The sequence below is a fragment of the Poecilia reticulata genome, chromosome 7, assembly GCF_904066995.2.
Source record: "Poecilia reticulata chromosome 7, P_reticulata-male-v2, whole genome shotgun sequence".
NCBI lineage: Eukaryota > Metazoa > Chordata > Actinopteri > Cyprinodontiformes > Poeciliidae > Poecilia > Poecilia reticulata.
In genome coordinates this window covers 12,142,173-12,165,545 of record NC_088836.1, presented here as the reverse complement: position 1 = coordinate 12,165,545, position 23,373 = coordinate 12,142,173, and the positions used below count along the sequence as shown (strand labels likewise).

The window sequence follows — 23,373 nt, the reverse complement described above, 5'->3', positions numbered from 1 at the left end:
CGGTGGTAAAGTCGTGTTTGGTAACCAGTTAACAGACGTCACTTTAAAGGAGGAAATGAGTTCTCCGGGAAACTTCGATTTTCTTACAAATCTGGTAAGATCTGACTTTGAACGCATCAATGAATACCCTCCAGCTGTACGCACCGAAAGCATCTTTACTCCAAGAATTGACTTTCAAGCCTTTTCTTAAGAAATCGCGTGACTCCGTTGTTGTTTCAGAACAGTGCTGCTTCTACTCTTGCACACGGCGTGATACTGAGAGATTTATAGCCGGGAAGATGTTTGGCAGGAATTTGAGCGCAGGTTGAAAACCTGCGCTCAGTAGCCATGGTGAGATGTGAAAGCATGCAGTATAGTCTCTCCTTCTCAGGGCTTGTTTTTTTTCTTTTTTTTTTCTTCAACTTACAAACAGACTCTTTTGAGCGTGCAGCTGCAACACAATAACAGCAGCTGCTCACTGGCTTGCTGATCATCATTCCTTCAACCACAACTTGACCTGCAGGACTGTTTTCATTCTGAAAGTCTGCAGGGAAAGAGACAGAAATAAAAATGATGGCTCTAGGCCCTCTTTCTTTTTCAGGGATATAACTTGTGTTACAGCAGTAAGTATGCCGACCTGTCACTGCGCGCTCCTTTCATTTCTTTTTTTTTTTATGGTAGAAATAAGCAGCGGATGCCAAAGTGATTCCTGAGTTATTTAAGTCAATGTTACTCATTTTGTGAAATTGCACACTTTAGCTTTTTCTCCTTTTGTTTTGCAGAAGAAAGAGCCCTTTACATTAGTGTTTCACAGTTGTTTATTTTTTTAAGGCTGAAACTCTTCTCATTAACTGGACCTCAGCAATGTACTTGTTTTTTTGTTTTGTTTTTGTCGCAAAAAATCAGTTTATCAAAAAGATTAATTTTATACACTAGTTGTCAAATTGTTTTACATTAATTGTAAGTATTTGGTTGTATGAGTCTCTTTTGTACAATAATGAGTATGTTGTCATTGTCATTTAATGTTGTCTTTTTATGACTACAGTTTATATATTTTATATGTGCAGTGAAAAAAAAACAAATCTTGTGTTTATACAAATGTATTTTTTCCCAGAAGTTTGAAAAGTCATTTATCTCATGAATATTTATAATAAATAAAGAGGAAGCATTTGTTTAATATCTGGGACTGTCCCGGTGTATTTTATTGATGTTTTTTCCACAAAATTATGCAGTAATCTCCTTTTATAAACGGTGGAGAAGTCAAATATAGCCACAAACGTGACCTGGTTTGGTGGTCATTTCTTGTACATTTAGAACATTACTATTTTTAATATTAACCTTCTCCTTACCAACTGGGTAACTTCTGAAAGCACCAGATTCTACTCAGAGGTAAGTGAATAAAGATGAGTGAAAAAAAAAAAAAGAAAGCATAACAAGCTTTTTACATTTCCGTTTGTGAAGAAATTCCGCCATGCTGTTAAGTGCTACTTTTGTTGCTCTCTCCCATAAAGGTTTGCTGTTGTACTATGTGGCAAATGTGTAAGCTCAACTAATGTAGACAATGTACATCGCCGCTAGCTGACTGTTCACAGTACTCATGCATAATTCAGGATAAACAGTCACCCAACCTTTCGTCCAACCTTTGGTTTAGCTAATAGTTAAGCTTTGTCTCATTTCTCTTTGGATCACTCACTTGACAGACGCCCCCAGCCAGTGACAAAACCAGAGGTCCCATGTGGGAGGACGACGTCCCACTCTAAAAGGCACGCAGGTGTGATTGTATCAGACAAAGCAACAGGGGAAGACAGCTTAATCAGAGCAATGTCATTCCTGCAAAAAAAAAAAAAAAAGAAAAAGCAAATCAATACCTTTATGTACAAGAGGTGAAAAGAAACTAGCCTCATCAGTTTCTATAGTTTGGATCACCTATAAAATAGCATTCACTGTTAAGCGATACCTCACACTCTTCTACACAAAGAGAAGTGGTTTTAGAAAGCGTTGCGATTACCGGCTGAGCAGGATGTTGTAGTCTTCATGAGTAATGATCTTGGTTGCGCTGCGAGCGACTGAGCCTTCCTCAGTGGCCTTCAGACTGTGCTTCCCCAGCTTCACTCTGTAGTCGTCGACTTCACTGTAAGAACGGCAACCAGCGAGGCTCAGGGATTCAGAAAGTGAAACAGATTGATTTGTGTGAGTAAATGTGTGCTAAATGGATGTTGGGTAGTATTAGAACTTGTTATAATTGCTTTTAATTCTATTATTTTAATTCTCAAAAAAAAAAAAGTTTAAACTTCTTTTGTTTTTTTTTCTTATCTTTTGGTTTATTCTTATGAGAAAATTCAGGCATCTTCAAGTTATTTATCTTTACAGGTTTCTGAGCTTCTCAAACACACACAAAGACAGGTGTTTTTTGTTGGAACAAGATCAAATCTTTATCTAAAGCCATATTCAGCAAAATATAATATGAATTTCAATGATATGGGTTTGTCCAATTAAAAGTACCTTTTGACAAATAGCTTTAAAGCAGGTTTTAATTATGCTTTTCATTAAGCCGTGTTTCATAAAATGTTTTTCTAATTGGTCTGACATAATATTCTAATCGTAAATGTGTTTTCATTAGCTGCAAGTTGAAAACCATCATCAGAAATAAAGGTTTGAAAACGCTCTCTGCGTAGCATACGGATGTGCTCCACATAGTGAACTAAATTACTGGAATCAATGTTCAATGAGCTAATTTACCGAAAATGACTTGACATCTAGTCATTTTTTTAGGGTTGAACATCCAGACAAAATGCTTGTGTTTTTCTGCTGTTATTTACAAGATTTCACGATTAGATCTATAACAAATGTAACGAATGTCATCTTGGATCAGTGTTCAAGGTCATCTTAGAATACAAAATTACAATATGCAACTGTGAAGGAATTTGTGCAAAAACCCAAAACATAACAGAAAGCAGAAAGGCAACAGAGAAATCTATTATGTACTCAATTAAACTACGGTGGGCACATCAAAGAGCATCACAAATAAATGAATTAAAAAAATCCGGTGATGCTTCTGGTTTTCAGGCTTCAGGCTGCAAATTCTAAACTTTTGCTCTATGTGTTTGGTGCACAGTAGGAACCAAGAAATAGACGGCATTTCTTTATTCTAACTGACGTGTCATAAAGCTTTCTCTCTCTACATTACATCACATCACATTATATTGGTCCTGACCGGAACTTGATGCAGTGTGCAGCAGTCCAGGACCCATTCTTGGGACATGAGGGTGCCTCCACAGACGTGACTCTAGCGCCCTCTGCTGTTCGACTGGAGCGATACCTCAGAAACACCGGGGAATAATATGAACAGGTGCATTAAATCACATTTAAAAAAAGCACATAAATATAAGTCGGAATTTCAAGTTCTTCTTGACTATAATGGTAATGTGAGACTGTGCTACTGCCGGGGAATCAGAACACATTTACAGCAGGTCTGATACCTGCCAGGGTCAGCTGTGGGGTCTGACGTCATCTCCTGAAACTACCCGGTTCAGAAACAGGGGGAAGGTGGGGAATCAATCCACATCCATACGCTGAATCGGAAACAACATGATGCTATTTCCTATTTATAAAATCTGACATACTTAGTGATATATTTTTTTTAAAATTTTCACCACAAAAAGCAAATGCCATCAGTTTTAATGTATTTATCTAGTAAATATTTCAGGAGTTCTCCCAAATAGTCTAATCTCTGGATTTAATTGACTAATACAAGGCAGACAAAGCAAGAACAACAAGCAATGTATTGAAACAGATTTAGTCTCTTACCACCAGCCACCACAACGGCAAGAACCAACAGCCTTTTCATAGCTGATGACGCGTGTAAAGTGTTAAAAGTTAAAAAAGAGTGATATATTTGCGCCGTCGTAGAGCGACCCCTGCTGACTGGTTCTGCTGCTGCTGTGAGAAACGTGCAGAATGTCAAACAGAAGTTGGAGTCTAAGAACATGGCAGATGATTGGTGATAACATTTTCCCATCACTTGTGAAGATGAGGTGTGTTTCGACTATTGAACACTATTATTTTTTGTTTGTTTGTTTTATTTCATGCTGGATTGAGCCATTTGGTGTAGGATCAATTTAAACTTAATCTATTGCTTTTCATATTAATGAAAAATTGTCATATTTTATTAAGTTAAAAATACATTCAGCAACTTCTGTCCTCTGGCATTGACTGTGAAAGAGATTGTAGTGAAAGGTGACATTGTTCAGACGTGTGTGACGTGTTGAACCGATCCTCTTTTTTTGACAATTTACTTGCCATGACAGCAGCTTGCAGAGTTGATCCAGACCATGTAAGAGCCACTTTGACTAAAAACTGTGGACTTCTTGTTGTAGTTGGAAGTGAGCAACCATGGTTCCATGGTTTGGAACTTCCGTACTTACTTGAAATAGAAAATAAAAATTATAATAATGCATGGAATTTTATGTTTTTTCCATAATTCAATTCAATTTTAACTGCTTCTGTTTTTAGTTAAATGAATGCATGCATGAGGTTGTTTTTTTCTACACAAAGTATAAGTCTTAATTATTTTTTTAAGTTTTCTGTTTTTAGTTAAAAATGTATGATTTAATGTTTGCCTTTCTGCTTTGTAGGCACTATAAACTTGCCTCTGTTCTCTGATACACTCGCAAATATTCCTCTAACATTATTTCAAGTCATTTAGTACGGAAGAGGATTAGGGCCACTGGGGAAAAAAAATAAAACAGTTCTGACTTTAATCTCAGAATTCTGAGAAAAAAAGTCAGAATTCTGAGTTTAAAGTCAGAATTGTGAGAAAAAAGTCAGAATTCTGACTTTAATCTCAGAATTCTGAGAAAAAAGTCAGAATTCTGACTTTAATCTCACAATTCTCAGTTTAAAGTCAGAATTCTGAGATTAAAGTCAGAACTGTTTTTTTTCTTCCAGTGGCCCTAATCCTCTTCCGTACATTTAGGTATATTCTGCTTAACTGAGTGACATTTTGCGCTGTCATTTCACCTGTCAGGACCAGCTGTGGGGCCTGACATCCACTCCATTAACCACTCGGCTCACCGCCGGCCGGACAGTGGACCCGTCGGACTGAAGGGGTTCACGCAAAGATAGAAAGAAATCATTTAAACTCCACATGCAAAACACGCAGCATTTAGTATTTCGAGCAGAGAAAGGCCGAATAAGTTGTGTGCTGCTTACCGCAGAGCAAGCACCACAGACCTCATTCTGGCTCTATCTCCACAGTTTGCAGTTGAAATGTCAGACTTATTTTTTGCCCATTACGATCTTATGTAACCTAGGAAACATGTTCTCCGTTTTTTTCCATTTGTGCACTTCGCAATTTGATGGAGTCTCAACAGGTGGATGTCAGAAAAAGAGCCTGCACGCGGACAGATGTAAACAAGCTGAACGTGTCAGCAGAGATTAAAGCGTTAAGTGTCCTTACTGTTCAGTAAAATTTTAATTTAAGTAAATGATGCATTTTTTTAACGTTTTAAACATGCAGTAAAAAGTTTTGAAAAATTCAAACATCGTCTTAATAACATCCACATCTTTCTCAGAAGACCACAACTTGTGTCATCTGCCTGGTTCTCATTCAGGGACAGTGGAGATGGAAAGATACCTCCGTTCTTATCTCAATGACTATGCTGTTTTTTTCAACTAGGTTTTCTTCACCATGTTAAGGAAAAACTGACTCAACATGCGTTACCCAGAAAGCAGTTGGGCATAATATCGCAACACCAACACCGGGAGTGAAACAATGACTGGGGCAGCCTACTATATAAAGTACTCGGGGACCACTTCTTTAATATTACACATACACTAAAATACGGATCAAATCACATTCCGTATCGGAGATGGGACCCTACATTTAACAGCCCATTACAGGACGGTTTTGTATTTTACAGGATGGGTGGTAACCCATCGTTAGAAGAAGGTAGAACGCTGCTGGCTAGCTAATGCTAAATGTTGTACCCAGAATCCTAATCAACACCACAGAAGTCCTTAAATGCCTCTAACTGTCTCCCTGTTTATGCAAATGATAAGACTTTCAAATCTTACTTTTGGTCTATGAAGCACTAAAACGTCATGGTTTAAATGTGCTGTTGTTCAGAGCTGCATGTTGGCTAGATTCTTCACTCAGCATTCCTGCAATGAAAAAAAAAAAAATGGGACGCAGCAATTCAGGGTCCTGTAACTTTCGATGTGTCCCTTGTCCCACACACTGGAATGGTGAAACTGCCTCACTAGCATACTGTCAAGCTACAGAGCTCTGCTAATGAGCCAGGTGTGCTAAAAGTTGCAGGAGTTTGATGACTGGAGTTTGAGAAATAATGCATCAAAGTGAGGAAGTGAGGAAATGAATGAGATTTTGAAGGACATCAAGTCCGGTGAGCAGAATGTTTAGTTATCAACATGACACAACATGCAGTATGTAAAAAGGTTTTATTATTTTTAGAGAGACTAGAGTGATAGCCTTGGTCCCACAATGGTGCTCCATCAGTTGGCCACCATTTTCTGTGAAAGAAATCATGAAGATATGTCAGGTTTTTTATGACAATCAATAATTTGAACTTCACATCCAGCCATTTAGTAACAGTTTCAGATGCTTACAGCGTTGATCCAGTCCACGAAGGAGCTGACTTGAGTAAAGACGGTGGGCTTCTTGATGTAGTTGCAGCCTAGCCCAGAGCCAAAGCTGACAATACCGTGAACCTCCCAGGATCCGTCAGAGCCCTGACAGTTCAGAGGACCGCCAGAGTCTCCCTAACAGTGCCACAAAAAAAAGAAAAAAAAAAATCAGCTATCAAAATCCAGCAGAATAAAATGTAATATGTAGCGTACAGATCTGCAAGATGTGTTTCATTTTTTTGACAGGAATGAATAAATCACTTTGTACAATTGAGCAGATCTCCTATGCCTTGAAAGTAAACTTCCCGTTTACATTCAAGATAAACAAAAGATGGCACATTTTGATAATGATCATTTATTTCAGACAGACATTTCACCAACAAAACATAATAATAAAGAGCCATCCATTGATACACAAAGGAAGACTCGATCCTTATAGATGGAGGAATAAACAACCGAAAGTTGGTGTGCCTAGGACTCACATTGCATCCAGAAACGACTCCGTCTCCACCAGCGCAGACCATGGTCTGTGTCACCTGAGAGCCCCACCAGTCGGACTGGCTGCAGGTGGCGTAGTCCACAACGGGCAGCAGAGCCTGCTGCAAGATGTCGGCGATGGGACCGTTGGCTGTGCACACGAGAGACGCATGTCTGTGTCAGCCAAGGGCTTTTGGAAAACCACCTTATTACCATAGCCACTGATGTATTATATTTTAAGTTTCTAAATACCACATAAATCATCTGTATGAAAATCTTAATCCAATCAAAATGACAAATTTCCCAGTCAGTAAAGCTTCATTAGCAGATTCCAGTCAATAAGTACTAAAGCAAGATACAACATTTATTAAAATGGAGACAGAATATTTAGTTTTGAAAATGTATGTTTTTACATAAGATCTAAAAACACTAAAAGTGCAAAATAAAGAAATCAAGTCACATTTATAAATTGCAACATGCATCTATGTAGAATATTACATAGAATGTAATGTAGAATTTACATAGAATGACCACAGGTGGGCAGCATAGACACGTCACATACAGCTGGATATAACTTTGTATTTCTTTGCGTGTTTCCGCCTGACCCATTACACGAAACTAATATAACTCACTGTATAGACGACCCCACCCGGTCACAAAGCAGGGTTCATTATGGGGGAGGATGAAGCCGTCAGCAGGAAGACAAGCAGGATGGACGGTGTCAGAGAACTCAAGGGCGGCCTCCAACTTGATCAGGGCAATGTCATTACTGTGGAAGACAGAGGGACATCAAACTTTATCAGAGCTCCTACTGCTGCATTCTTCACAAATATGGTTTAGACCGGGATAGCTACCGGATGAAGAAAGAGTTCCAGTTCTCGTGCACGATGATGGTGGCAGTGCCGAGGAACAGAGAGCCATTTTCAACCTCCAGCAGGTTGTGCTTTCCCAAACCCACTCTGTACTCCCGGCCTGAGCTAAGAAAGGGACAAATCAGAAGCAGTTGAGATATAAAGCAACATGCTAAAACATGTTTTTGGAAGCAACATGCTAAAACAAATGTTTTTATGTGGAACACTTGAGTCTTTGCAATAGTGTTTGGTGACAGTCTCCTACCTGATGCAGTGAGCAGCAGTTAGGACCCACTGGTTAGAGATCAGAGTGCCTCCGCAAGTGTGTCTCCACTCACCGTTACTGTTGTACTGCAGGGAAATCTGGAAAAATATGTGAGAATACCAAGGATTATCTTTAAGATGAATTATCATGGTTGGTATCATTGTTTCAATTTTGATTTACTGAGCAAATTACAACTCCTACTTTACTGACAGTAAAGTAAAGTAAATGCAAAGTGTGGCCAGACTTCCTTTTCATTCGCTGACCTTTTAAAACATTTGAAATGGATTACATACAAAAAGGGAATTGTGTACCAACGTAACTTTTACTCTCATATTTTTTTCCCTCAGCCTCCAAATATTTACTTGTACTATATCAATCATTTTAATGGCTTTTATTTTAAAAGTTTCTTTGTAGATTTCAAACACTTTGTATTCTTCCTACCTGCCATGGCCAGCTGTGAGGCCTGACGTCCTCTCCGTTAACCACTCTGCTCATCTTGGGCTGGAAGGTGGGATTGCCGCACCCATAGGCTGAAATAAAGGAACCATGTTAAAAGCTCATAAATTAATCAGCTATGTTTAAACTTACATGTTTTAGGTAAACATGGTTCATCAAATGAACAGAGGGGAATAGAAACATGATTTTTGTCCGTTGTTCTTGGCGGCAAAATCTGACTTACCGCCGGCAACGAGCAAAGCAAGCACCACAAACTTCATCGTGTCGGTATCTTCACAGTTCAACGTTAGCTTCAGACATATTTATAACTCTCCCCACCTTTCTTATGCAAACCTGCTAAATCTGGCTCTAATCCCTGGAAAGTTACCCCATGAGAAATTTTAACAGAGAGGGCAGAGCCATGGGTGGACACGTCGACTACAGGTGATTATACAGACTAGCAGATGTGAAACACGACTGCAAGGTCAAAGTGTTCTGTAGCTGAAGTGTCTTTTTTTTTTTTTCTTTTGTTTGTTGAACATGTCACACACATCTATTTCTATCAGGAGATGCCAGAAAAACTGGAATGACATATGCCAGTGACCATTTTTTGAATTTTGCTAATTACTGACATACTTTAGATAAAGCTCAAAATGTGTCGGGTAAAATTTCTGTTATACGTTTTCAATTACAGAGGTTACCTTCTTCTGTGTGCATCTATTAAAGGTTCTCCATCCCATAAAAACTTTACCAACATTTTACTTGTTACAAATTGGGATTAAAATTAAGATCATAGCCTCAAAATTTATGTGTGTTGGGATCTTATGTGATCCCAACACACATAAATTGGGATCATAAAATGATACACAAAGTATCATTGTGAATTCTTACAATTGTATTGATTTTATTTTTTTTATAACTAAACATCTATATACATAGATTTAGTGGAACTGCTCCTTCATCTGTTAAATAAAGCTACTTGATCTGTGACAATACTTCAATATTGAGGTTCATTGACACCATATGTAGGTGCTCTTGCAGAGACAAAAATAACAAATTTCACTGTAGATGTTCAGGGCTGGTAGAGACATAAACCAACCAATAAGCTGATATAATTGAAGCAAAAGGTAATTCTCCTGAGCAGTAGCATTGACATAAGGAGGGTGAACACAAATGCGTGCTCAACATTTTCAGATTTCTACTTGTCAAAATGTTTGAAATCCATTTATCTGTTTTTCATTTCACAATTTTGCACAATTTTGTGCTAGGCAACAACGTAAAACTCAAATAAAATATGTTAGTGATTGTAATATATAAATATACTAAAAATGATTAGTCAAAACCCTCTATATTTTAATAAATATTCTCAGGTAAAAATATTTTCTCAACCACTCAAAAGAAACTGACAACATCAGGAGGCATCTGTATTTTTCTCACACAACAGATATGGCTCATTTATCTCCACTCTTATCTCCAAGGCTAAATTTGTTTTTCCAACCCAGTTTTCCTGGCCGTGGCCAGGAAAAGTACTCACAATTTGTCTGATATAGCCACAGTGATATGGTATATAAAGAGCTGCGAGTCGTCAAAAATCTCACAGACAGTTACAATGAAGTTTGTGATCTTGGCTTTGTTCGTTGCCGGTGGTAAGCGAAAGGTTCTTCACTGACTTTAAAAAAGAGAAAAAAAATAAATAAATAATAATGTCATCCTTGTGTTTCATCCTAAACACAAGGATGAAATAGTAACTTTGTATTGATTAACATAGGAAATTGTAAGAATAACAATATTTTGTACTGTTTTTTTTTTTATAGCCTACGGCTGTGGCCTGCCCACCTACCCCCCCGTCCTTTCCAGGGTGGTCGGCGGAGTCGATGTCCGTCAGAACAGCTGGCCCTGGCAGGCATGTTCCCCTCTTACTAGATTCCAAATTCGAGTGTTTTCATCAAATCATGACCCGCGTGTGTCTGTGCTTGTTTTTATGCTCTCCTCAGGCGTCTCTGCAGTACCTGAGTGGTAGCTCTTTCTACCACACTTGTGGTGGCACTCTGATCTCCAGCCAGTGGGTCATCACTGCTGCTCACTGCATCGGGTAAAAAAAAAAAAAAAAAAAAAAGAAGAAATAATTACAATTATGAGTTTTAAATTTACAATTAATTGAATTAGAATAAAAAAAATATTTCAATGAAATTCAGTCTGATGACAATAGAAACAGTAATAAGTTGGATTACAAATGTAACAGAATAGAAAAAAAAATCCAATTTGTATTACTGTGTTAATTTGTTAACACTCAATAGGCTTCTTTAAAATCCCAAAACATAGAAGCACACCAGCTTCACCCAAAAAACTCATATATATATATATATTAAAAAAAATAAAATTCCCTTCTCACCCTCCGCGGGTGGTCTGTTTCATCCTCTGAGCTCGGGTCCTCTACCAGAGGCCTGGGAGCTTGAGGGTTCTGCGCAGTATCTTGGCTGTGCCTAGAACTGCACATTTCTGGACTGAGATGTCTGATGTTGTTCCTGGGATCTGTTTGAGCCACTGCTCCAGTTTGGGGGTGACTGCCCCGAGGGCCCCGATGACCACAGGCACCACTGTGGTCTTCACCTTCCAGGTCTTTTCCAGTTCCTCCCTGAGGCCCTGGTATTTCTCCAATTTCTCATGCTCCTTTTTCCTGATGTTGTAGTCACTTGGTATTGCTACATCCACCACAACGGCTTTCCTCTGTTCTTTATCCACCACCACAATGTCCGGTTGGTTCGCCATTACCAACTGGATATATATATATATATATATATATATATATATATATATATATATATATATATATATATATATATATATATATATATATCATTAATAAAAAAAAACAACAAATTTTAATTATATTTTTGTGGTTAGTAAGCTTTGAAATCCCAGTAACCAAACCATGACACACATGAGCAGGAACCCTCCGGTTACAGGACAAACTCCTAACACCGCATCCCACTGCTGTCCCCATAAAAACCATCTGCTTTCTCTCCAAAACAGAAAAATAAATTGTGATATTTTTGCACTTCATACCAGTCTTCTATTAAATTTATTTAAACGCCCTAGTTTCTTTCTGATATAATGGTTTTCTATTATTGGTAACTTTAGTGATGTTGTAAATTTCTTTGTATTTCATTGTATTTTTTTTCTGTTTTTTTTTTCTTTCTTTGATTAAACAGGAGCCGCACCTACAGAGTTTACCTGGGAAAACATGACCTGACCGCTGCCAACGAGGGTGGTTCCATTGCCCTCAGCCCCGAGAAGATCATTGTCCACCCCAACTGGGACTCTTACAATATCCGGTGGGGAACAGATTTCTCAGAGAGAACCCACGGCATGCTGGGTGTTGTGATGATGTACCCGCAATGGGTCATTTTTCTCACACTGCTCTGTTTCTGATTTCTTTTTTCTATCTTTATCTACTTCTCACGGTCCAGTAACGACATTGCCCTGATCAAGCTGGCATCTCCTGTCACAATCTCAGCTTCCATCACCCCCGCCTGTCTCCCCAACGCCGGTGACATTCTGCCCCACCAGGCTCCCTGCTACGTCACTGGCTGGGGACGTCTCTGGAGTAAGTCCTGCAGCCACAAGAGAAAGACAAACAGTCCGCCTCAGCCTTGTGCTAAGGTGGATTGACGTTATATTTAAGAAGAAACCCATAATTCATGTCTTTTTTTCTTCTTTTTTTTTTGAAGACTGGTTTCACAGACCATAATCTTGAACCTAAATGTGACTTACCATGGACCTGATTAAGGCTTGAGTGAATAAAACTTTTCAGACAATTAGTCATTTCAGCTAATCTGTAAAATGCACAGATAAAACACTTCTCTTGAAAAGATGATACATGATCACAACTCAAAAAATAAGCTAAAACATTATTCATGAAGATGTTCTTCTGAACTCCAGATGTTAATTTAGGCATCTTATTTGTTTTGAATAAAGCTGGAGGCCCCATCGCTGACATCCTGCAGCAGGCCCTCCTCCCCGTGGTCGATTACGCCACCTGCAGCAGAGGTGACTGGTGGGGCACTCTGGTCACCACTAGCATGATTTGTGCTGGAGGTGATGGTGAGGTGGCTAGCTGCAACGTAAGTCAGACTACCTATATTTGATCAACTTTCATTTGACCAATAAACTCTCCTAGCCTCTTACACTTACGTCTGTCTATGCCGTACTGTCCAGAGTTACATTGTCCCTTCTGTCCTCCAGGGAGACTCCGGCGGTCCCCTGAACTGCAGGAACCCTGATGGCTCTTGGGACGTCCATGGAGTGGTGAGCTTCGGTTCAAGTGCGGGCTGCAACTACCCCAAGAAGCCCTCTGTCTTCACCAGAGTCAGTGACTACATCAGCTGGATCAACACTGTAAGTAGAAACATTTACATAGTAGAAACATTTGGTAAGAATAGGGGATTTATTTATTTCTTTTTTTGCTTCTCAAATTTAACCAGTTAACTGTGTGTCTCTAGTTAGAATGTTTGAAATTGTTACAAAATAATAAAAGCGTGAAAAAAAAACACCCCACAGTAATTTAACTACATATTAAAAGATCTTATGGAAGGACATACATCTGACACAATGTTCTGTTATAGCACAGAATAAAATAACTTTTGCTTTTTGTTTTTTTCAGGTCATGACCTCCAACTAAAGTGACTGGGTTCGTGTTGCACATAGTTGATTTTGTTCTCTTCCAAATAAATAAAGGCTGAAAGAACAAGTTATCTCTGTATTTTATTCCAACATTAGACACATTGATTCAGTAAACTCGGCTATTTTACAAATATGTATTTATTTTGAATGTCAGTTGTCTACAGAAACGAGAAGTTTGGGCTGCTCGTGTTAAATAGTCCCTCTGTGAAAGCCTTTAGAAATAGATATCTGAAATCAATTTTAACAGCACTGAAAAGTTCAAGGAATGTAAATAAAAATTAAAAAACAAGAAAATATTTATACTTTTTATGTTTTGTAAAATGGAATTTTAATCTGACCCATCTCAGTGACAGAACTGATGATACACTTCATTTAAATGTGTCTTGTTCTTCGCACCGACGCAAACAAAGTCTTCAAAATTTCATTCGGATTAAAGTTGAGAACCATTTCAAAAGCTTAAAGTTAGCCTGCTTTATCCTTTTTCCAAAACCAATTTTGATTTGTGTTTTGAATCAAGTCCAAGTTTCAACCATCTGGCTGTTGATATAATTTGAAGTTGTCAAATTTGGAGTAGTTCTTTGTTGTTGTTGTTTTACTCTACCCACTTTGTTCAGAGCATCTCTGTCACTGGCAAAAACGGCCCCCATGCAGGTTTGATGGTTTCTGTGTTGTCAGGTTTGAAAGAAAGCACCGACTTTATATGTGGTAACGGCGGTTTTCCAGCATGTTGAAGTTTATGATGGGCCCGAGCCTGCCTGTTGGTTCCTGAGTTGTTCCTGGACACTCTTAACCTTTTCATCATTGATCAGATGAGTAAAACTTTAACAGGGTTTAGACACATAATTCCAACTACACAATGATCCCACATATACCATAAACCCAAATTGTACAACTTGTCCGAAGTTGTTTTTTTTTTTTAAATGCTCCACTTAATCATAATCTTTTTTTGTTTTCGGTTAGTGTGTTAGGCTAAAGTGGGTTTCAGTTTCAACAAAAATTGGGTCTAACATTGGAATCAAGGAATCTTTGGACATTGAAAACAATCCAGCAGCAGAAATAGTTAAGGATTTAACTATCAATATTCATGATAGCCATTGATAATAGCGTACGTCCGTAGAAACAATCTATACACATATTTCAATTTATGCTAATTCTGCTTATCCATCACAGACAAGTCTCTCCTGGGATCAGACACATAATTAACAGAGATCATTATTATCCCCTCTGTCTGATGCTTTATTCTGGGTAGGAAGTTATTTAGTCAAAACCCCAATTACTGTCTTGTCTTCCAGCGAGAGAGATCTCATTTATAATGCTGATGTTACACAGTAATTATTAAAAGAGAAGCACATGCCCCAGTTTTGCTCCAAGCGTTCATTTGCATGTTAATTACTATTAACAACACAGGAAAACACATTAATAAAGCAAACATATTTCACAATTCTTCCAATGCCACTGAGTTGATGTTATTATCTTAGACTTGGCAATGTTCAAATGAGTTATTTACATGTTTACATTGGTATCGTCTTCTAGGGAGGCCATGTTTATATTTGCTTTAGTGGCTTATTGAGTTTTCCACTTTTGGGAGGTGACTGGTAAAAATAATAACAAGAAAATATTAAGTTAGGCCACATAAAGCTGATTCATTATTTTCTGTTGTTAGATTTGACAGTTAAAGAGTTTTAAGGGACTGCTAATGAATAAATAACATTCAGATAAAAACGTCCTGGAAACGGGAGAGACCAATTTCTGATGTTTTTTCTTGCTGAAACTGAGTAAATATTTAATGAGTGATATTTTAAGCTTCTTTTACTGGAGTTCCAGCTTGAGGGCTTTTGGAATTCATCTCTAACAATTTTGCACATCGAGGGACTGAACATTTTGCTCATGTTTTGCAAAGTAGGTCAAACTCAGTCAGAATCATTCCAGGAGGAGCGAATGCTGCGAGTCAAAAAACTTGATGCAATCTGCTGGGCTTCCTCAGACAGAATACTCTTTAATTGAAATTGTTATTACTGTATTATTTTTTTTTTGGTCAAGTGCCTCAAGATGAAAATTGAATAGAAATGACTGAAGAGTGTCAGTGAACAGCAATTTTAACTACTTGCAAAACATTTTCGATTGGATTTAGGGCATTCTAACACAAATATGATTACAACTCAGAAATCCCATTGTAGCTCCAGCCCTGTATATAGTTTCATACATCTTCCCATCAGGTCTGACCAGAAAACATCCCCACAGCATCACGCTTCCTCCACCGTGTTTTATGGTGGGGATGATGTTTCTATGCCATTTTGCATGTGTTCCAAAAAGTTCAGTATTGGTTTCATCAAAACCAAAGCTGGTGCTGATGAAACCTTTTTCACATGCGTCGTTCACGTATCTGGTGGAAAAATGTCAACCTTGCTACCTTTTACTTTCTTTCAACATTGTTCTGCTTCTTCACATTATTCCAAATCTATCGAGCGTAGGCCCGACAGCTGTCCTTTTAACAGATTACCCTGACATAAAGTTGGTGAATTAACGACATAACCATATGAGCAACCTGGGCAGAGAAGGTTCTTATTGCCAATAGAATTTTTTTTTTTTTTTGGACTACTGTAGAAACCCAGTAAAAGATCCATGGACTACTTATACATAGTAGTCCATGGGCCTTTGCTCTCAGCTTTCATAATCAGAATGAAACAAAAGTAGTTAAAAAATAACTCTCATTGTGTCTGACAGTTTGTTGAAAGGTACTGATTCGCAACAGGCAGCGGTGATTGGTTAATGATAATGGTGAGCGGGCATATCAATGGTACTGGTCCAAGATCAGATTCTCTAAGAACAAGTTTAATTTGAAATAGCATAATGAATTTGCAACTGATTCATGGTAAGATAGGTTGTAACTGTGGGAAAATTTATCGCCGTCGTGTTGGCAGAAAATAGACCGCGGTAACCGGAATCCAGCGAGGAGAACTTCGAGAAAGAGGAGAAAAGAGACAGAAGCAAAAAAAAAAAAAACGTTCCCCCAATATGTAGCCGATGTTAGCTTGGAAGCGTCGCCCTCTACCAGCTGTGCTCAGTCTGAATTAATTGCAGCTAACTATAGCTTAGAAAACAAAAAAACAAAAAACAACAAAAAAACAAACAAACAAAAAACCCAGCAAAAACGCTTGAAATGGCGAGCAAACAGAAGCCACGTCAAGCTCATTGGCAGCGGCAGGTGCCATTCTCAGACCCGGCACTGTCAAGATTACAAAAAGCATTCGGGAGGAAATACGACTCAATTATTTCAGCATTTCAAAAACTGAAAAACCGTGACGCAGAGATTACTTTCTTCGCAAGTGAAACGGAAAAAAAAAGAACTCAGGACAACTGTTATTCGTAAAGAGGCTGTCTGCAGTATCGTTGACGGCCATCGGGTCCTAACTAGTGAGGAAGCTGAAGTCTGAGGACTCTTTTTGTAAACTTTGCAAGGATAAAGACAAGACAGAGAAAACTTCTTAAGGTAAGGGCCACAACGCCTTCTGTGAATTGAGTGGGCTTATATAAACTGTTGTGGTTGTGCGACTAGATAACGAATTTGTTTGCTTAAAACATCTTCTGGTATAACATATAGTTAAATCATTATGGTTTGGTGCTGAGTTGGGCTAAATGGCGTTTTCACTACTGGCGTGCTTTCTGCTCGGTTATCTTTTAGTGAATACTAAATTATTCTTTATTTCATTGTTCTGTGATTTATGAGTAAGATAGCAGCACCGGGTTTATCATACTGGAAAGGCGTACTTTCCGCTGGAAAGGTTTTAGCTTTTGACGAAGGGGTGTGCGATTTAACAAGCTTGGTTGGAAGTTCAAATAATTAAGTTGGGCCTTAGCATTGTGTGAATCTGTCTGGAAAATGCTCTATAGTGGCCTGGAGTTTGCTATTGCCCCCTTTGCACAATGTGGGTGCTAGGATTGTGAGTGAGGCCTCAGTGCCTATAGGGTTAATATTTCGGCCCTGCTTTTTACAGCGGTAAAATCAGCTCAGCAAAGGTTCTCGAGGAATCACCAGGCACTGGTGATTTATGGCGTTATATTTAGGATGTTGCTGAAGTGGCTCGTTTCAAGACACCAAAAACATTCACCTTTTTTTAAGCGCTTGGACTGTTGGAACTACAAACACATGCAAAAAGTTAAATTCGCCGAATAGTTCTCAATCTTTATTCCAAAAATAATAGTAGTAGTAATAATTATTATTATTACGTTCTCCATAACCATATAGCTATAAACAGAGCTGTGGATCTGCATCAATTCATTTTTTAGCAATGTTGTTTTTTGCCCACAAGATGGCGACATAGTATTGTTTTGTAGCGTCTTACAAGGTTTTCTGGCAGCTTCAAGATGATCGTTTTGGAGTTCTTTATATATTACAATGAAAGCTTGGACAAAGCAGCTTGAGTCAACCAAAAATATCCGTACCATAATCAATGTCCAAGGTACAATTATTATTATTATTATTATTTTCTTAATCTTTTAAGAAGAAAGCCATGTTATGGTTGTTACTCACTTGCATCCAGATATCTCCATTAATGTGTAATTGGCTTGAATCAACCAATGTGATGTTAGTTCATGGCTTTCCTTAGTCAGAGGCAGAGCAGTGGCGTTGATGGTGTGAAGTGTGCGTGAAAAAGGGATTTGTCAGATGAGCTCAAGCTCGTTTCATGGACCGGATTCTGTTTGACATGAAACAGTCCGTGTTGCAGCTAAGGCTGTCTGATTGTTGCAAGCCGGCATGTGTGAGGTTTCCAGTGCATGCACTGAACCCAGCAAGCAGTAAAGTTAAACAAATGTAACCTTTCAGTCTGCTTTATGATACGATGAGATGTTTTTGGCACTCTGTAAAATTTCTGGATTGCGCACTCCAAGTTCGCTTCAAACATCTAACATCTGTTACCATCTCCAGGTTCTGGTAAAGACTGTTACACACTTTGTTGGCCTCAGAGTGCTGGTGAAAAAACAAACCAAGGAGCTTAATTTAATGCACTTTCAAAAACTCACAAGGTGGTAATTTAAAAAAAAAATAGTTGCAATATTGTCATGCTGAGTGATGGGTGTTTTTTCTTAAAAAAAATAAAAAATTGTCTTGTAAACATATTGTAGTCTTGCACATTTTCAGAATGATTTTAGTTTCAGTTTTGCTCCACTGAAATAGTAAATGCCAGTTTCCAGGGAAACACATATTATTATTTTGACTCTTACTTATAGCCATCTGGTTGGTCCTCTTTTTCATTAAAGCACAGACCAACCCATATGGAATCTTTTGCTCCCTTTAGAAACAGTTATCCAAAAAAGATTTGTCTCTGCACAAGACACATTTCCAATATGTGACAGACCGTTACAGATGCCTCAGAACACCGAGAGGACAACTGTTAACAATTACTTATTTATAGTACAGTAAAGTTTTAAGAGGCTTTTGAGAATTTAACTCTATGCTGTACTACTTGACAAAGTTTCAGTGTAATTTCTTCCTGGGTGCACCTCTGTAAGAGAGTCAAGACATTTAGTGGTTGGATGTGGAGTAGATGATGTGACTCACCACCTAAGGTGCTATTGGTTAGGAGATGACCCATGCATATGTGGAATAAAAAATGAAGTTCTTTTTTGTTGTGTTTTGTTTGCCTGTTTAATGAGAATTGGGTGCCCTGAAGTGTTCAGGAACAAGTAAGATATGTCTGTGCATTGTGGTGCATGACGCTGAAATTAGTATCTGATTTTAGGGATTCTGGATTGCAAACATTGATTGGTCAAATCTGAATTAGATTTTTTTTTTTTGTAAAATCTAGTTTAACCCTTATATGTCGAAATGTGGTCCAACTGACCCCACACACGTAAAACTTGTATCATTTTCCATAGTCCTCTACGTTTGCCTCAGTCCTCGCACGAACAAGAGTTAAGACTGAGTTTTTGGGATTGAGACATTTAGATTGAGAAAAGCAAAAAAACTGAGGGTGCAGAACTGCCACTGGTTTCTGTATTAGATTATCAGCTTTTCCATTAATTTATTACTTTCCTTCAGATTCTGTAGAAAGAAATTTACAAATTCCTCTCAATTATCATTGTCCAGATTTGTTCTTTTTTTAATGATTTTACATAACCTCTTATGTATTTATAGCCATTTATATACACTCATGTTCCTTTAAAGGCTATATTTCATCAATTTATGTCAAATGAAGATTGTAAACACTTGTTGAAACCATTTGTGTAGAGCACATTTTATATTGACCCAGAATTCCCATCGACTCAGCTTTAATAAATTGCATTATTGCAGATCCAGGAATGGAACTATGAAGGTTTATTCTAAATGAAATAAAGTTGATAAAATTACACATTTAAATATCTTGAATTCATGACAAGCATAACAGAAAATACATTTAAGAACAGCATAAATTTATTTGATTGCTTTTAGCATCATAAAACGTAATTCTTCAAGCTTCAATGTGATCATCACCTTTATTTTGAAAGCACAATTTAGCAAAGAACTTGATCTTTTCTTTACTATTTAGCTTAGAAAACAATACATTTGTTGTAAATCTACATTGACATAAAATAACTACAGAATAAATCAACATGTAAAATAATGAAAAAGGATTAGCATAGCCGTAATTTAACAGTAACTGATTTTGAACTTACAAATTTATTTGTACAGTTATATATTCACTAAATTAAGAAGTAACAAAGGTTTTTAATGCATTTAACTAGTGAATGGCGTCACTTTGGTTTTGGAGAGCTGTGTTAAAGTGTGATGTGGGACGACTGCAGGTATTTCATGCCAGGAATCCTCTAACTCGACCGTACACTTTTCACTCTGTTTCCCTTATTGTGCTAACTACCACTCTCGGATATGAGATCACAATCACATGTTCCTGTTTGAAGATCACTGCAAATTGAATGAGGTGCAGGTGTGATGTCATGTTGGTAACATTTAATACCTTCACTTGTCACTCTCTGACTTTTGTTCAGCGTTTTTATGAGACTGGAGGAGTTAAAACGACATTATAATGTTCAGATGTTAAGGTTCTTATCTGCATGAACTCGCTAGCTAAAAATTTTAAATATCCATTAGGGATGAAATGGTCACTGTTTTTAATGGGTACTATGGTAAGTTTTCCACCTATAATACAGTTTTGAAACAAAATTACCATTAAACCTGTAGTTCAGGACCATTTTATTTGAAGTTCTGGGTTTTTAAACATCTGTCAAATGCAGAGTCTCTTTATGGCAGGAACACAAGAAGGGATGAGTGAAAGTTAGGAGGGGTTTTAAATTTCACTGTATTTAAGGCTTAAGAAATAGGACAAAAAATAAGATGTAAAAAAATTATTCAGGACCTATATGTGTGACGTTGTGTGAGCCAGATATTTTCATGTCACACTGCACAATTGAAGATGCCAGGAAACATTATTATGCCGCAGCGCAATCACATCGGACAGAAATATTAATCAATATATGTACTATGAGTTACAGCTTTTAAAGTGCTTTTTATTAGTGACGAAAGCTGAAAAGACGGAACAAAGGAGGAGAAAGACAGAGGAGAAGCACTCATGTTAGGACAAAAGAGGACAAGAATAAGACTGCGGTGACAGCAGCAGTCAGACCGGATTAGTTTTGCAGAAAATATCAAACAGTGCTTGATATTTTTCACAGATCGTCTTTGTAGTTGGAGCGCTAAATGGGCGGTCAGTCTGCCTCACTGGATGATCACTGTCCAGCAGCTCAAGCTCATAACCAGAGGTTTTCTTTCACAATATAAAAAGATTTTGACTAAGATTGCACAGTTTGACCCTGGCTTAGGGAAAACTCCAGTGGGATGTAAGTGGTCTTCAAAATAGACTTATCTCTCTGTAAAGTGCCTGTACCAGAGGGCATACATGTTGGTAACCAGCCAATCAGTGAGTGAGAGACAAAACAGTCCTTCTATATGCATTAAACAACAAAAGCAACACTTGACAAAGTTTAATAGATGTTTATTTGTGTAAATCCAGTGTTTGGAACATATTATGTGAATGTATCCGCATGTAGTGTTGAATAATTACCTTCAACTGTACCTATGTACATCAGCCTCATAATCTATCAGAAATGCATCCAATGGGTAAATTGTTTACCTCTTGACTCTACACACAATGATATTTAATACAATCAAGGGAGGCCTCTGTTTTCATGGACAACTGGGATTGTAGTCAGAAAAATTCACATGGAAAGAAAACACTTTAAAGGTTATAGAGGAAACCATTAAATAAGGTAAGGAACCAATAAAAACCAATGACCATGAATAAAGTCGATTACAAATAAAATAATGTCTACCAGCTTCTGATTAGCTGAAATAAAATAAAAAAAAAATCAAAACTAACTTAATCTGCAGACGACTCATTGGTAACTTCAGGTGAAAAAAAAAGTTTTTTGACGAACCGAAGGAGACCTAGCAATAATAAAGGCAGGCTTTAATGCAATATCTCAAATAAAATTTGCATCTTATCAGACAGTATGGAGCAACCAGTTATAACATTATAAAGACAGGATTGCAACTAGTACCATAAAATAGATTTGCATTAATTTATAATTTCAGTGAAATATATTTATAGTTTTAAACATTAATGCAAAGAACATGTCATTTCTTTACTTTTTTACTTTCATAATATCTCATAATGCTAAAGTAAATTGTGCATTTAGTTCATGACATTTTTTAAAATAAATCTAAAATATCTACTTGGTTATTAATACTGTTTATTTTAATTAGTTCTTTCAGATTGTATGGAAACAGCAGCTATCTGGGAGGCTGTATTGTTAATTTGAAACATATATATATATATATATATATATATATATATATATATATATATATATATATATATATATATATATATATATATATATATATATAAAGTGGTGTAGAAACAGTTTTTAAGTCAGAAAACATTGTGACAGAGTTACTCAGCTAAACTTTGGGTTCATTTTGCCTGATGATATAATCTAGGAAGTCCAGCTCAAATGAGCAGCAGATACTAAAATATAATGAATCTTCATAAATGAAAGATCATGTGTTTTGCTACATCCTTGTAATGTCCTCACATGTTCAGCTAGTTGAATGACAGTTCCAGCCAGCACCATTCATCCCCAACATACAGTCCCTATCAAACTATTTAAAACTGTTCATGCTATCTGTTGTGCCTATTATGTACTTTGTGCATGGTGACCATCGCTTACTGCAGTGGTGTCCAAAGGTTTGATCGCTCACAGAACAATACAGAAATGTACTGACTTCAGAAAGCATCATTTGTGTTTTTGAATAAAAAGTAAGTACTTCAGCACTTAAGAAAACTTTTGACCAACTAACTTTTATTTGTAGTTGAGTAAGATTTTACTGTGAGTATCAATACACTTAAGTATGAGTTGAGTACTTTGTCCACCACTTCTAGCTCATAACAGTACTAATAATTCCACCACCTTTGCCTTCTTGTGCTCACTCTAATTGTGCAGTTGATGACAAAGCTTATCTTTTATACATCATCACTGCTGGGTAGCATGCTTACTAAAATACAACCCAATTGCTTCTCTGAGCTTGGCTTGGTGTTTAACATGTTTATAAATGATAGGTATATATGTAATATGTGATACTATTTTGAAATTCATAAATATACTTCTATATTGGTTTCAAAACTACACTGATGTAATGATGGTGGCAAGTATGCCTTTAAATTTATTCAATTACCTATTCTATCCCAGTGGATACTTTTGTACTCTGTATTGTTGCTGTGCTGGTGTAGCAGACATTTTAGGCAGACAATCTGAGTTGAATAACGTCATGATCCTGATGGACTGTAAAAAAAATTACCTTTTACATTTTGGTTTTTGCTCTTTAAGAAATTATATACATGCCCGTCCATGCTTTATATTCGCCAGGCTTGGGGAAAATTGCCCCTCTATCAAAATTGACTCAATTGGCTTGCTGTTGTCATCATGAGATGAATGCATGTTTGTGTGTGTGTGTGCGCACACTGAAGGCTGGCTCTCCCCGTG

At 37.4% G+C, this 23,373-nt stretch overlaps 2 protein-coding genes and 1 pseudogene across 3 annotated transcripts; 1 reads left to right on the top strand and 2 right to left on the bottom strand.

The window, feature by feature from the left end:
- Window positions 1–1,583: 1,583 nt before the first annotated feature.
- LOC108166416 (chymotrypsin-like elastase family member 2A) lies at window positions 1,584–3,533 on the bottom strand (annotated as a pseudogene). The gene is made up of 4 exons (XR_014088066.1): window positions 3,459–3,533; window positions 3,200–3,298; window positions 1,988–2,110; window positions 1,584–1,809 (listed from the first exon to the last, which is right to left on the bottom strand). The product of XR_014088066.1 is annotated as a chymotrypsin-like elastase family member 2A (transcript).
- A 2,886-nt stretch (window positions 3,534–6,419) lies between these two features.
- On the bottom strand, window positions 6,420–9,042 carry ela2l (elastase 2 like). Its single transcript, XM_008414763.3, has 8 exons — window positions 8,897–9,042; window positions 8,659–8,747; window positions 8,218–8,315; window positions 7,956–8,078; window positions 7,734–7,870; window positions 7,107–7,252; window positions 6,607–6,759; window positions 6,420–6,510 (listed from the first exon to the last, which is right to left on the bottom strand). The coding sequence occupies exons 1-8, from the start codon at window positions 8,931–8,933 to the stop codon at window positions 6,493–6,495; spliced, it is 801 nt and encodes a 266-aa protein (XP_008412985.2). The 5' UTR covers window positions 8,934–9,042; the 3' UTR covers window positions 6,420–6,492.
- A 1,124-nt stretch (window positions 9,043–10,166) lies between these two features.
- ela2 (elastase 2) lies at window positions 10,167–13,406 on the top strand. The gene is made up of 8 exons (XM_008414762.2): window positions 10,167–10,298; window positions 10,467–10,555; window positions 10,647–10,744; window positions 11,865–11,987; window positions 12,123–12,259; window positions 12,631–12,776; window positions 12,898–13,050; window positions 13,316–13,406. Exons 1-8 carry the CDS (start codon window positions 10,262–10,264, stop codon window positions 13,331–13,333), a joined length of 801 nt encoding a protein of 266 aa, XP_008412984.2. The 5' UTR covers window positions 10,167–10,261; the 3' UTR covers window positions 13,334–13,406.
- Window positions 13,407–23,373: the final 9,967 nt, after the last annotated feature.

Bases quoted from the DNA above. Each gene is read 5' to 3' on its own strand.
- ela2l (XM_008414763.3), bottom strand. From the start codon at position 8,933: ATGAAGTTTGTGGTGCTTGCTTTGCTCGTTGCCGGCG. The intron at 8,316-8,658 runs GTAGGAAGAATA...ATATTTTTCCAG, and splicing joins CTCACAGCTGGCCATGGCAG to ATTTCCCTGCAGTACAACAG. The intron at 8,079-8,217 runs GTAGGAGACTGT...TCCCTTTCTTAG, and splicing joins ACTGCTGCTCACTGCATCAG to CTCAGGCCGGGAGTACAGAG.
- ela2 (XM_008414762.2), top strand. From the start codon at position 10,262: ATGAAGTTTGTGATCTTGGCTTTGTTCGTTGCCGGTG. The intron at 11,988-12,122 runs GTGGGGAACAGA...CTCACGGTCCAG, and splicing joins TGGGACTCTTACAATATCCG to TAACGACATTGCCCTGATCA. The intron at 12,777-12,897 runs GTAAGTCAGACT...TCTGTCCTCCAG, and splicing joins GTGAGGTGGCTAGCTGCAAC to GGAGACTCCGGCGGTCCCCT.